This window comes from Vidua chalybeata, chromosome 11, assembly GCF_026979565.1.
Source record: "Vidua chalybeata isolate OUT-0048 chromosome 11, bVidCha1 merged haplotype, whole genome shotgun sequence".
In the NCBI taxonomy this organism is placed as follows: domain Eukaryota; kingdom Metazoa; phylum Chordata; class Aves; order Passeriformes; family Viduidae; genus Vidua; species Vidua chalybeata.
In genome coordinates, this window is record NC_071540.1 from 14,884,304 (window position 1) to 14,897,458 (window position 13,155).

At 53.1% G+C, this 13,155-nt stretch overlaps 1 protein-coding gene across 6 annotated transcripts; it reads right to left on the reverse strand.

Annotated features, from left to right (window-relative positions):
- Nucleotides 1-737: 737 nt before the first annotated feature.
- On the reverse strand, nt 738-12,508 carry ENKD1 (enkurin domain containing 1). 6 transcript variants are annotated; one of them, XM_053952604.1, is made up of 10 exons: nt 12,407-12,493; nt 9,793-9,904; nt 8,378-8,558; nt 8,151-8,279; nt 7,658-7,876; nt 6,369-6,541; nt 4,176-4,319; nt 2,904-3,073; nt 1,925-2,061; nt 738-1,459 (listed from the first exon to the last, which is right to left on the reverse strand). In XM_053952604.1, exons 2-10 carry the CDS (start codon nt 9,793-9,795, stop codon nt 1,299-1,301), a joined length of 1,317 nt encoding a protein of 438 aa, XP_053808579.1. In that variant the 5' UTR covers nt 9,796-9,904; nt 12,407-12,493; the 3' UTR covers nt 738-1,298. The 6 variants fall into 6 exon arrangements, with proteins under 6 accessions (XP_053808579.1, XP_053808581.1, XP_053808580.1 ...); XM_053952606.1 differs by lacking the exon at nt 8,378-8,558 and having other exon boundaries at nt 8,151-8,257; XM_053952605.1 differs by lacking the exon at nt 8,378-8,558.
- Nucleotides 12,509-13,155: the final 647 nt, after the last annotated feature.

Genomic DNA, 13,155 nt, shown 5'->3' on the forward strand with positions numbered 1-13,155 from the left:
CAGCCCTTGAGTGCCAAAATATTCCCCACCCCTTGGCAGCGGCGTCAGCCCTGACATCCCAGGGCACTGCAGTGTGCCAGGTGGCACAGGCAGGGCTAGAATACTCCATAATATCCCCACCCCACAAAATCCTACCCAGGATCGAGCAACCCCTGCAAAAAAAACCCCATCTGCTTGGGGGATTCACACACAGTATCCCCACCCTCTGTAGCAAATGGAGACGGAGCAACAGCCCAAACTGCAGGAAGGGAAAGCTTGATGGGGTTTCAGGGGAAAAAGTGTTCCCCCTGAGGCCAGCACTGTGTGGAGACAGAGCCCCAGCAAGGTGATGGGGCAAGGCCCTCCTTGGAGATTCTCCTGATTCAGTTGGATATGGTTCCAAGCTGTGGCACCATGCCTCTGCTGAGCAGGAGTTGCACCGAGCCCTCCAGCCATCATGCAGCAAGATCCTGCAAAGGTCTGCACAGGTTCCTGCATGGCATCTCAAGGTAAGGCAGCAGTGAGCTCACCTATGTGATGGCACCTTCCAGCCCTGTCCTGCCAGCCTGTGGACAGAGATCCAGCAGGATTTTGCACATTCTCCAGTCCATGTCCCACCGCCATGTCCCAGCAGCCAGCCCTGTGAAAGCCACAGCTCATCCCCTGCCTGCACTGTGCCAATGCTGATGGTTTCTGCTGCCCCACAGCATTCCTTAGGCCCTGCTGGGCCCACTGGGAGCTGCACACACACTGCAAAATGGAAATGATGATTTATTGGAGTATCTCCTGCCCCACAGACAACCGACCAGACCCTCCTGACAACTCAGCCCTCTCCTGGGCAGAAAACACTGAAGCTCTGTGCCCCTTTCTTGTCCCCAAGCTGTCCCCTCAGCTCTCAGGGGCTCAGGATGAGCCATGACCACGGTCCAGCTCAGGAGAAGGAGAATAACAAGGAATAGCACAGGGAGCAGCACAAAAGACCTCCTACCAGTTTCTAGAAGTAGGAAAAAAAGGGAAAGTAAGAGGTGATGCCACAGATCCAGAGGAGAGAGCTGATCTGTGAGAAGTCAAGCAGCAGAGACAACTGTTCCCCAGACCACTGAGCAGGGCCTTTTTTAGGGCATCTCCCTCCCTTTTCTGTGGACTGAAAGGTGAGCAAGAGATGCCAGCTGCGTACTGGACACTGTTATCGGCACCTGCATGGGCCCAGGGTCTGGAACTTGGCTTCCTCTCCTTCCCTCCCAGAAAGTGGTGTCCATTCCTGCCCAGCAACAAAGGAGGTTCAGGCAGAGCAGCACAGCACACCTGGCCCCACCAGCTCAGGAGTCCAATTTGATGAAGACTTTTGGCCTTGAGAAAATTTTGATTGCCTCGTCTATCTGGGAGAGCTTCCTCTCGAGCTCTACCCTCCTCTTCTGCATCTTGAGGCTGTCTCCACGCATTGGCAGCAGAACCAGGTCCTTTATCAGCTGTTCCTGGCCTGTAAAAACAGAAAAAAAAAAAGTTGTGTAAGTTGAAAAGCAAAGAAATCCACCCCTTTTTCTAGTGCTATGAACACAATGGCATCAAGGGAACAAGGACCTGGAATCCTTTTATTGAAAGCTCAGCCGGATGAAGACCTGAGGGACCTGCTCCAGCTTTCAGAACCAAGGACTGGACTAGAAACCTCTGAAGGTCCCTTCCAGCCAAAATCTTTCTAAGATTTTAGGAGCAATAGCAACCCTAACATCAAGTCCACTGGACAAGTGTGCTCCAGAGAGCCAGTACTGTAACCTGCAGGACATTGATTCCTTTTTCCATGCACACAGCTCACATCCTGCCTATATATGCCTTAATCCAGGCAACTCTCCAAGTGGCAGGAATACGTCCCTGTGTCTCTTCTCCCTTATCCTGCCTAGGATTGTTTGTTTTTCTGAGCTGGATTCGCTGTTTCTTTCCCTCTTACTTTGCTTCAGGTTGCCAAGGGTCTCCAGGCGCTGGCCCTCGGGCATCATGGTGTGCCCGGGCGGCGTGTCGGGGTCTGGCAGGTTTCGCAGCCGCTCCTCCATCTGCTTGCGCCACAGCTCCTTCCTCTCCAGCAGGCTGGAGGAAAAGGAGAGCAGGTATCAGCACATCTGGCACAGGCAGAGGCCAGGAATGCACCCTTCAAACCCTGCCAGGTTCCACTGGCTGAGGACCCCAGGGAGCCACGTGCTGGCACACACCCTCATGGTTGGGGATATACTATGTTTAAATCACATGAGGACCAGCAAATGTGCACCACATCCACAAAGGGCTGCTGGGAGAGATGCACTCAGGCCAACACATGCTCCTTGGAGACAAGGGCTGCTGCTCCTCATTTCTGGCTCACCGTGTCCTCGCCAAACCATCTGTGAGTCAATGGCAGAATGAAGTCAGACAGCAGCTCACGGCCAGGGATGCTGGCAGAGGACAGCACAGCCAAAGGACTGGCACCACAGTCAGTCCTAGGACAGGTTCTGTTTCCCATGCAGAACCTCAAAATGCACAGCACTAGCTGGATGTTTCTCAGAACCCAGGCCCAAGGCAGGATGTCAGAGAGCAGTGAGCTCTCTGCCTCTCCAAAACCAGACCTCTTCATGCCAAAGCTACATCACATGGAACAAAGCTTACAAAGGGGCAGGAGCACATTTCTCAAGGCACACAGAGCTTCCCCATATCAGCATCATTGTACAACAGCAAGCAAGGGAGGAGGAGACAAAACTCCCTCTGAGCCCTGTCGCACTGGGCATGGGATGCTGGTTAAGCCAAGAAAGCAGAGGGGACAGCGTTTACTCCCCAGGTCACAGAAAATGGCACTGCTGCACATTGCAAGAGCACCTCTGTGCCCAGCCCATCTCTCCAGGCAGAAGCTGAGGGGTGCATTAAGGCTGTTACAGTCTCGTGGAGCAGAGAGGGGCACATACTACTGGGGGACATGGCCCTTTTGCTTGGCGTTGTATTCCTCCTGCTCCCGGTGCTTCTGCTCCAGCAGCTCGGCCAGCGCCTGCAGGGACTGGGAGCGGCGCAGCGGGGCCCGCTTGGCAGTGCAGGCGTTGTGCCTGATGAAGTCAACGCTCCTGCCCTCCACCTGCATCTGGAAAAAGAGAGAGCAAGGCATCAGGGGCAGGCTGGCCACATGCACACAGCCAGCTGCCACTGTCCACACGAGGGAAAAAGCAAAAATGCACCACACAAGGTACTGAATTGTATGGCAGCAGGATAGGCATGAGACTCAGCACAGCCTGTCTCAGTGTGCAGCCACAGACAGGCAGGAGCTATGGCCATGGTTTGGGGAGGCAGGTACCAAAAGCAAAGCCTAATCCTGGCCTCTTTAAGGTACCCAAGATGACCACATGCCTTAAAAGCCAGAAGGACAGAAAAAAACCCAGGCTTGACATAGTCCCCATGGCTCCTACTGGTGCATTTGGAGGGCAGAAGAAAAACAGGCTGGGTGCTCACCAGGGCCAAGAAATGCAACAGAACCCCTGGCAGAGCAGGAACTTTGCTGATCCTTGGGGCACTTCCCCAGAGACAGCACCTCCACCACAGCTCCTCTGCTGGACAAAACAGTGGAGAAGGTGGCTGTGTTTGCATTTAAGATTTCCCTGGTCTTCCTCCTTTGTAGATCATGTCCTGGTTAATTAAGTCATTCATGGCATTTAGGAACCAACAAACTGACAATCTCACACTTGCCAAGGGAAAAGGACATGAGTCATGGAGCTGTTTAGGACCTCCCAAACAGACTACTTGAAAGGTTTAACTACTAATGCTGATTTAATTCTCTTTACTAAAACACACACTCATTTCCCAAATTTTTATCTAACATCCAGAAGCCACAGTTCCTTTGATTACAGTGGGAACGACCTCCAAAACCCCAAGACCTCCTGCAAAGCTCTTGGAAGAGCAGATTTAAGATTGCTGGCAGGAGGAGGTGGAATTTTCACAGGGAACTTCATGATCTCCTTAACTATGAGTGAGGATGAAGCTAGAATTAACAGTCCCTGAATATCCATCTCACCACCCCAGTGGCCAAGACCCTGTTCCTTCCCTTCAGCCAGGAACAGTATTTACAGATCTCCCTACTCATGCAGCACGTCTGACTCAACACTTTAGAAGAAGACATGAAGAGTTCAAAGCAGGAGCAATGGATCAGTGCCAGAAATCCCTGGGATGGATGCAGTTAGTGTGTAACTCACCTTGCTTTCAGCACCCTGTGCCTCTGGGTCTGCTCCTGCTTTTGCTCTGACAGGCCTTGGGGACAGTGGCCTGATCCCAGAGCCACAGCGGGAATACGCCCTCAGGAAATTCACAGCCTCGGGATTGGGAGGTGGGGAGGTCTCCTGGGAAAGGCAAGAAAAGATCCACTAGTGGAGGGAGGCTGGAGCAAAGAAAAACCCTCTCAACCAAGTTTGGGTGGTCAACCACGAGCTCAGCCACAGGTTCCCAGCAGGCACACGACAGCACACGCTTTCCCATGGCCTGGCAGAAGTTCTTGGGGAAGATAATCTGTAGTCAGCCAGCAAAGGCCAACAAACAGCAACAGATCCAGGCCTGGCCACTGAATGAATGGCTCAGAAACAGGGGGGGAACTCTCCACATATTTGGATCAAGCAGGTAGGCACAAAGCTGCCTGCTGAGGTGCTGCTCTCAAGTGCTGCTCTGCTCAGCACCTCAAAGCTGTGGTTATATCACTCTAGAAAGAAAAAGGAGCAGAGAGCGAAGGAGTCTGGTGGAATTGCATCTGAAGGGCATCTTCAAAGGCTGTGGCACAGGCTCACAGTACTTGATGTCTATCAGGTGGTCTGGGACTATCTCAGACAGTCTTGTTGCAAACAAACCCTGAAAACTGAAAGTTGACCCTGTGGCAAGTGGGTGACCTTATGAAAAATGCAGCTGGGGCACTGCTCTGGCCTTGGGAGTGATGGGAACTGCACAGAGCCACCCCTAGATCTTTACAAACACCCAAGGTCTCAGCTGAACTGCAGCTCCCTGGGGAAGATTTCTTCTTGCCTGGCCCATTCAGCTGGGCAGAGCTGCAGACAGATGGTGGGACTGGGCAGCCACATTGGTGGGTTTGGTGTGAGGAGCAGGATGCCCTCAGCACTGCCCAGACTGTTCATGCTCCAAAGATGGTCAGTCTTGTTGCAACAGGAGATCAGGATCTCTCTGGTATGTTAATGAGAATTGCCTTTACCTAGCACAGTTCGCTCAAAGTTGTTTGAGTCTGTGACCTCAGGAGCACAGAGCACAGCTTGCCCCATCTCCCTCCACGGGAGCACTGGGACTGCCAGAACCCTTTCCAAGACAACTGCTACAGCTAACAGCCTCAGAGACAGATGACAGAGAAAAAACATTAGTCATCAAGATCCAGCAGAATCAACTGAAACTCTGAGCAGCAGTAGCACAGAAGATGGAGATCCTTCACAGGGAACACCTCAGCTCCAGGAGAGCCACAGCAACAGTTAAAGCATCATGAGTCAGTGCCAGGGCCTCTCTGGAGGAATACACAGAGCACAAGTAACGCACCACGCAGAGCCTGCCTGCGCAGAGACCACCCCCTTTCCCCAAAACAAAGGAAGAAATGAGCTCAATCTTCCTCTAACCCAGAGGATTTGTCAAACAAGAGCGTAGGCTTGTGTTCTTGAAGTGCTCGTGGGTTTGCTCCCATGTATGGAAGGGTCACAGATACCAAAGAGGTTGGTGACACACCAGGAAGAAGGGACACAGCATTTGGAACCACTGGCTTGGGAATCATCTTGCCAATTTTTACAGTTATCAATACACATCATTTTAGCATCAAAAGCTGGCCACAGATGAAAGGGAAGCAATGCAGAGATGAGGAAAAACTTAAAGGCTCCAACTCAGCACCCTCACAGGCTGTGCTGATCTATGAGGCCTCAACCCTGACTGCCTGGAGATATCTGTGTGCCCCCCCCAGCAGTGGTTATTCACCAGGACAATCACCTGGGGAAGAATACATGGAACACACCACCCACTGTGTATCCAGAGGGTGGGAACAGTTGGACTGAGGCTCACTGCAGCTTGCAGATCTACCTCTGAGAACCACAATCAGTGGGGTGAACACCACAGCCGTTTGGCACAAACCCCAGAGAAGTGCTTCCCCAAACGTGGGGAAGCTGAAAAGCCAGATGGGAGCACCCCCTGCTACGAGGGGGAAGCAGGACAGGGATTATGGCAGCAATCACCCACTGGAGCCAAACCACACGCTCTCACTCACAGCCCCACTGCCACATCTGCCCATTGTGCTTCAGCACTGAGATGCCCCCAGATCCTGCAGGCTCCAGGACTCCCCTGTCTCCATCATCCCACTCGTGGCTGAGCCACACCCCAAGCCTGGAGAGTTCAGGAGCTCCTCCACAGATACCAACCTGCAGCTTGGCCTTCACCTTTGACTCCACATTTTCGTATTTCTGGGATTTCCACAGAGCTTTCACAGGCTTGGGCTGGCTGCGCTCTTGGGCTCGCTCCTTCTCTTTGCACTTCTTCTGAATCTCCTTTATCCGCCTCACATTTTCCTTCTCGTAGTCCTTGGCCTCTTTCCCTGCTCAGCAAGGGGAGACACACCTTCACCTCCCAGACACTGCCAGGGGATGCAGCCACAGATACCTTCCAAAGACACTGCCAAAGATGCAGCCAAGAGAACCAGCAAGTTCTTCCCTCTCCTGCAGACTAGACCATTTCTGCATCCTGCCCCTGTTAGATACACACTCCCAGACTGACTCTTCTGCCAGAGGATCCCACCGTGCCCAGATGAGCATCAGAACAGGTCAGTGCACACTGCTGGTGTTCACAGACTCCCTTGTTCTCCTCTTGTCCCAGTATGGACTATGCCAGACAAGCCATGCCAGCATCCTCTCAAGAGCAAGGCCAGTTCCCAGTTCAGCTCACATGGTGTTTCTGAAGTAGAGAGGGCTGCAGAGCCTTGAACTTGCCCTGTTCCTGGTTTCAGTGCCAGCCATTGTTCCACATTCAAGTGGACACAACCAAGATTATGGATTAGGGGTCTGTTTTATTTTGGTTTTGAATAAAAAAATGTCCTTCCTTGGGCTCCCCAAGGCAGGAAATATCTCAGCTGACATAACCAGATGCTCATCCATTCCCCTCCCTGTTTGGGCACAGCATTTGTGGCATCTACCACACTGGCACCAGCTCAGGGCAATGCCAGCACATGAAATAAATTAAAATGACACACAGGGCTCAACCTTATCTCCTTCCTGGACCTCTGAATGTATTCTGGGTGACATCCCTACCCTGCAGAAGGGAACATCTTTTGCAAAGATGTCTCACATCCACATACACAGGCACCCTTCCCAAATCCTGCCAGGCTTCACCAACTAGGAACTCGCCACATTAAATATCCTCAGTACATCAAGGTTTTGTTTGATTCATATAGAAGTTTGACTATAAAGAAGTCCATATTTTTGCACCTTTTTTCAAGTCCCTCTTCCCATTTTAAACCTGAGACTGAAGCCAAAACATCACTGGCTCCAGCACAGGTGACTCCACTGCCAGGCCAAAAGCTGCAGATGGGGTGACCAGCCCTGTGAAGCTCAAGCTCTCCTCAGGCAGCAGATCCTGGGAATCCACCCCAAATCCCCGATGCTTCATCCCTGGCCCCAAAGGCAGCTGAAGCCAGCAGTGACTTGGCTGTACTCACTCTTAACTGGCATTCCCTCGTCAAGGGAGAGCCCTTGGAGCTGCAGTAAGAGGCTGAGTGTCCCTTTCTGTCCCCTCTCCAGGAAGTCCTTTCCACTGGGGCGAATGCGAGGGGCTGGCTGGGCCTGGCGGGCACTGCCCAAAGCAGGGTAGGGGTTGGGAACCGGGTCCAGGGAGGTTAAATACAGCTTCTGAGCATTTCCTTCCAGCCTCCCTAGAGCTGCAGGGAAAGAAAAAGGAGAACTTTGTCAGGAAATGATCTTACCTCAGTTTTCTGCACCCACAGCCCACAAACAACGTGATGACCCCCTCTTCACCTCTGCCTTATGCTTTCCCATCTTTCAACCAGCTGTACAGACTACTTTAGGATCACCACCAGAAGCACCTTCATCAGTGTGAACAGAGACTGCCGAGGACAGCAAGGGATAAGGACATCAAGCTGTGTCAGGCCAAAGCACAAACCCCCAAACCTGTACCAAGCATCAAGGACTCACCTGAGACGGGGCGTTTGTAATACTCTGGAAAGAGCGCTGGGTCTGGAGGAATGGGTCCAGAAATCCTGGATGGCCCTTCACACATCCTGCCACACGTTGCTCTGCCTCTGCCACAGAAATCAACCACCACTGAGAACAGAAATGAACAGGGCTCACTGAGCCACTGAAAAGCTACATTTAATATACATACATATAGTGGAATTTCTGATTTTCATTTGACACCTCACCCCCAGCTCCAGAGATGTCTTGCAGGTAGAAACCACCCCAAACTGGACTCTCTGCAGGTGAAGGGTCCAGCAGCCCTGTCCCTCTGTGGGTCAGTGTTTTAACCAGTGCTGAAAATGCCCACAGTTGCTGTAATATTGGTATCTTCAGTACAAAAAATCCTTCGTGGCTTTGTTCTCCCATCTGGAAACATTGAATGCAGACACAGAAAGAGTGACCAGGAAACATGAGAGCACTGGCCATCATCTGACAGGTTTTATCCTGAGATTTGAACTATCCTGTACCCTGGGCTCCCTCTAAATGGTTCCTGTGGTTCAAACACAATTTGTCCAGAGGAAGCTGAAGGTCCTGCCCCACATGGCCATACCATATCCTCCCTGAGAACACACCTGTGCTGTCACCACCCCTGAGCAGGCTGGGGCTGACCCTCAGAAGGACAAACACTTTACAAAAAGACAAAACATCTCCTTCCAGGACCATGTGGGGCAGAGACTAGATTTCTGGGGAAGAGCCCAGATGGTTTCTAAGGTCTTGGGGAGAACAGAGTTACTTGCTTAGAAGAACATGTTTTCATTTCTGAAGTACTTTTCAAAGCAGCACAGAACCACAAACCCCTGCCCTGGCCCACACAGGTCCCTGTTGCTTCTCTTCTCTCCATGACAGAAGCACAGACCCTTCCACCAGGAAGGGACAGGAGCAGCCAGCATCAATTTCCCTACACTGTTCACCAAGATCTCCTGGATAGAATTTTTATACCTACAACAAACCCACTCAGAACATGAGCATGCAGGATGCCACAGCAGCAGCTACTGATGAGCTCTCAGCAGATGCCACAAGAGCCTCGTCAGAGTCACACCACAATTTTGACAGGCGCCAGGGCAGCTTGGCTGGAGTCACTGCTGTAAGAGCTGGGGCTACAACCTGCACTCCCTGACTCCTGAGGCAGTAATTTAAACATTTCTGAGACAACTCGATGGGAAGAATCCCTTTCAGGATCCTCAGCATGCCAGCACTGACGGGACGCAGCATCTGCAGTTTAATTTATAAACCAATAAACGATCAGTGCAAGGCTGAGTGAATCTGGCTCATAGCAACTAATGCACTGCAGTCTTCCTTGCTAAATCACCCCTGTTGACATGAGACCCATTAGCAAAATGTTGTTATTCATCTCCTGGACACAGTGGCAGAGGCAATGCAAGCAGTGCTGACTGCTGCACACCAGCATGCATGTGCAGCCTCTACCCAGCTGCTCTGGAAAAGCTATTTCTGAAAAGCAGGCACAGACTCTCAGCCAGAGATAAAAGGATGCTGGCTTGGTATTATTTAATCTCCTCGATAATGGATCAACTAAGCCAGAACAGCCTCTCTTATTCTAGAGGAAAGAAAAAAAAAAAAAAAAAAAAAAAGCAGTGTTCACCATGAGATCACTCCAGAACGGCTACTGGCTTTGAAATGCACATCTGATCTTGATCTGAACTCGAGTCCCAACCCAGAGATTTACACGCAAAATGACAGGCTGAAATCAAGACCTGTAACAGAGCAGACAATTATTGCGGGGGACTGGAGGAGGAAAGGCAAGCTGATGGGAGGCGGGGGATGAAGGCTCGTTTTATACCTTCACATCCCAACTGCACCCTGCCCTGCTGCAGGGAATTTGCAAATGACACCCACTCCCTGATTTGCAAGTCACATCACCTCTGGCATGGGATCTTGCAAGATCAGACAATTCATTACAATAGGGAGCATCTTGTCCATGTAGGGACCTACAGGGACACAAGCCCCCAGCAGCAGTGCCCCAGCCACTGGCACAGACCTCTCCAGCTGCTGCTCTGCTCCTGCTGACCACAGACCCAGCTGGGGGACACGAGTGAGAGACCCTCATGGCTCACTCCTGCCAAGAGGGACTGTATGACCTCTGCTGACTCCCACCTGCTTCATTTCTTGGGACAGCTTTGCCGCACCAACAGGACCATGCTGAGCCAATTCCACTCACTGCCCCTGCATCAAACAAGTCACTTCTTTCACTGGGTTTGTTTTCTGCCCATGTAAGCTTTTGTCCAAAAGGAATGTGACTTTTACATCCACAGGGGGATAGGAGAAGCACTGGAGCAAGCACCAGGGAAACACAGCAGGAGCACATATGAACACAGAGGAGAGGGATGAGGGAACAGGGTCAGCCCTCTTGGGGGCTTTCCTGCACCCAGGAAAGCATCTGCTTTACCACCACATCAGAAACCTAAACATCAACAGTGCAGTACCCAACCTGCTGCCCGCAGACACACACCATTTATGCATTCACAGGCTGTGAGATTCAGGCACACTCTGCAGAAGCAGGCTGAGTAAGCCAGGCAAACAGATGTACGTGTGCCACTGCTCTCTGTTCCTGCCCCCCACCAGCCTGTGGACTCTCTAGGGAAGAGTCACAGCTCCCAGGCACCCTGCACAGCTACAGGAGGCACGGAGCAGTTGCTGGAGTAACCCAATAACTTCAACACTGCTCATTCAGCCCAGTGTGCTGCTCCCTCCACCAGAACCGTGGCTTTATGCTGGCCTAGGAGCCAAGCAATGCAGGTTCCAGTTCTCTCTCTCTCAGAGTGTCTGCAAGTTTAATAACCATTAACTCGACTCTGTGCCCTTTGCTGCAGCTTGACCAAGTGGTAAAAATGCTGCTTATCCCCCTGGTAAACTGAGCCTTTTCAGAGCCTGTAAGAACCACAGCTTCCTTTTGTGGCTTGTTTTTGACATCGTAGTTAAAGTAACTGCAAAACATGGGAACAAACAAGCCTCAGGCAGGTGCATTTCACAGCCTTGAGCCTCGGCATCTGACTTTGAAGCATTCCCTCTTTTTCACAGATGACATTTTCACTGTGCCTGGGTCCCTGGCCAGGAAGCTGCTACCACACACAGAGCTGATGCCAGCCCAGCTTCTTGCCTTCATGAGCCAATCTCTGCAAAAAGCATGGGAAAAAACATCCCACGGTTGTGATAAGCTGTGATAAGCAGAGCAAGTCATCTGCAGCAAATCAAAGGGCTAATCTCCGTGCAGCTGGTCTTGCATGTTTGATTCCTTCCTCAACAGTTTTAGCTGAAATGAAAAGTCACATCAGGATAACTTCCACGCCCGCGGGCTGCACTAGAACTGCACCAATAGATCTGTGACCATTCCTCTCAAAAAATTGGGAGTTGGGACCAGAGATCGGTGTGCTGTGGATCTACCCAGTGGTTTTTTTCCCTGCCTAAGCCTTCTCCTTGCTAACTACTATGAGACAGATAAATATTCTCCTTTTAATACTATTTTCCATGCAGATTTCCCCAGGTCTCACCAGATCTTCCCCATCTCCCAGTCTCAAAGACCCATTTTTCCTTTTGTCTCTTTGAAAACAAAGGGACAGGTACAGCCAGGTGCCATACTCGCATTTCCATTTCTGGGAGCTGGTGTCTACCAAGAGCTCTTTAGGAATAAAGCCAGCTTGGACAGTCTGCGCAGGGAGTCAGACGCATTTCCTGCAGCGGCTGGAGCGGGAGCTGAACGAGGGCCGTGCTCGGCACTGGCAGGTGGGCAGAGAGTGCTGCGGGTACTACGGAGCTGCAGCCCAGTCCTCTCTCTGGAGGGAAGGACAGGTGAGGACGCGGAGGCCCCACCTCAACGCGTGGGATTCCTCTCGGATGCAAGGACGAGCCCCGTGCTGAGGCTGGAGCTTGTGTGGCAGCCCCCAACTCCTTCGGCCGGGCTGGCACGGGAGATGAGCACCGGCCCCGCCTGGGGACACGTGCTGAGAGCCGGCCCCGCGCGGAGCGACCGCGGACCCCGCTGGGGCACCGGACACCACCGGGGGACCCCCTGGCTCCCTTCGCCGGGGCTCGGGAGGCGCTGCCAGCAGCGCAGTCCCGGGGTGCCGGGGGCCCGCAGCCTCCCCCGGGCGCTGCCCCCGGCCCGGCTCCCCGCCGTCCCCGGCCTGCGCCGCTCCCGAGCCCCGGCGGGCGGCCCCGGGCCGGGCAGGGGCCTGTGCGGCTGCCCCGAGAGGACTCACCGAGGGAGGCCGCGGAGAAGCGCTCCCGGCCGGGCCGGGCTGGGCTGGGCCCGCCCGCCGGCAGCCGAGGGCCCGGCCCGGCCCCGCCGCTCCCCGGCAACCGCCGCTTCCGCCGGGATGGGCGGGCCCGGCCCCGAGGGCCCCGGCGCTGCTCCCTCGGCACCGCCGGTTGTGCCGGGGCAGCCGCAGCACACGGGGGACACCGAGCCCCCGGCCGGCCCCGGTCCCCAGTGCACAACATCTGCACGAAACACACAGGGATGGCACGGGGGAATCCAGGCTTCGCGGCTGGAATTCGCTTCGCCCAGACGGGCGCTCCTGTGGTCACCGTCCCGCTCTGCCTGCGCAGGCAGCTTCAGGCTGCAGCCAGCCCACGAGAGGCCCCTTTCACCTCTCCGCACTGCTCTGCGGTCATGTCTCCTTCTCACCCAGCAGTCTCGGCTCCCTCGTTCCTTCACTGGGATCATCCTGGGATGTTTTGTGCTTCTTTCTTCTCATAGAGAAGGAGTTGCGCTTTAGATTGTTCTGCCCAATACAACCTTAGTGACAAAGGCACAAAGGAAGGTTCTCAGTTCCAGGAGAGCTTCAAAAGAGACCCCAAACTGCCATGAAAACAGTCAGGGCTCTTCTACCTGAATGAAGGTGGTGACTGCCAGGTGAGCTCAGGACACATTATCTCATCCATTTTACACAGCACACAGACTCCACAGGCATTAGATGCTCACACCTATGGCAGGATCATTGAGTAC

What these genes read in the sequence shown, in the direction of transcription:
- ENKD1 (XM_053952604.1), bottom strand. An exon ending in AAGGGCCATGTCCCCCAGTA is followed by an intron (nt 2,062 to 2,903) that starts GTATGTGCCCCT and finishes CTTTTCCTCCAG; the next exon opens with CCTGCTGGAGAGGAAGGAGC. An exon ending in CCTTGGCAACCTGAAGCAAA is followed by an intron (nt 1,460 to 1,924) that starts GTAAGAGGGAAA and finishes CTGTTTTTACAG; the next exon opens with GCCAGGAACAGCTGATAAAG.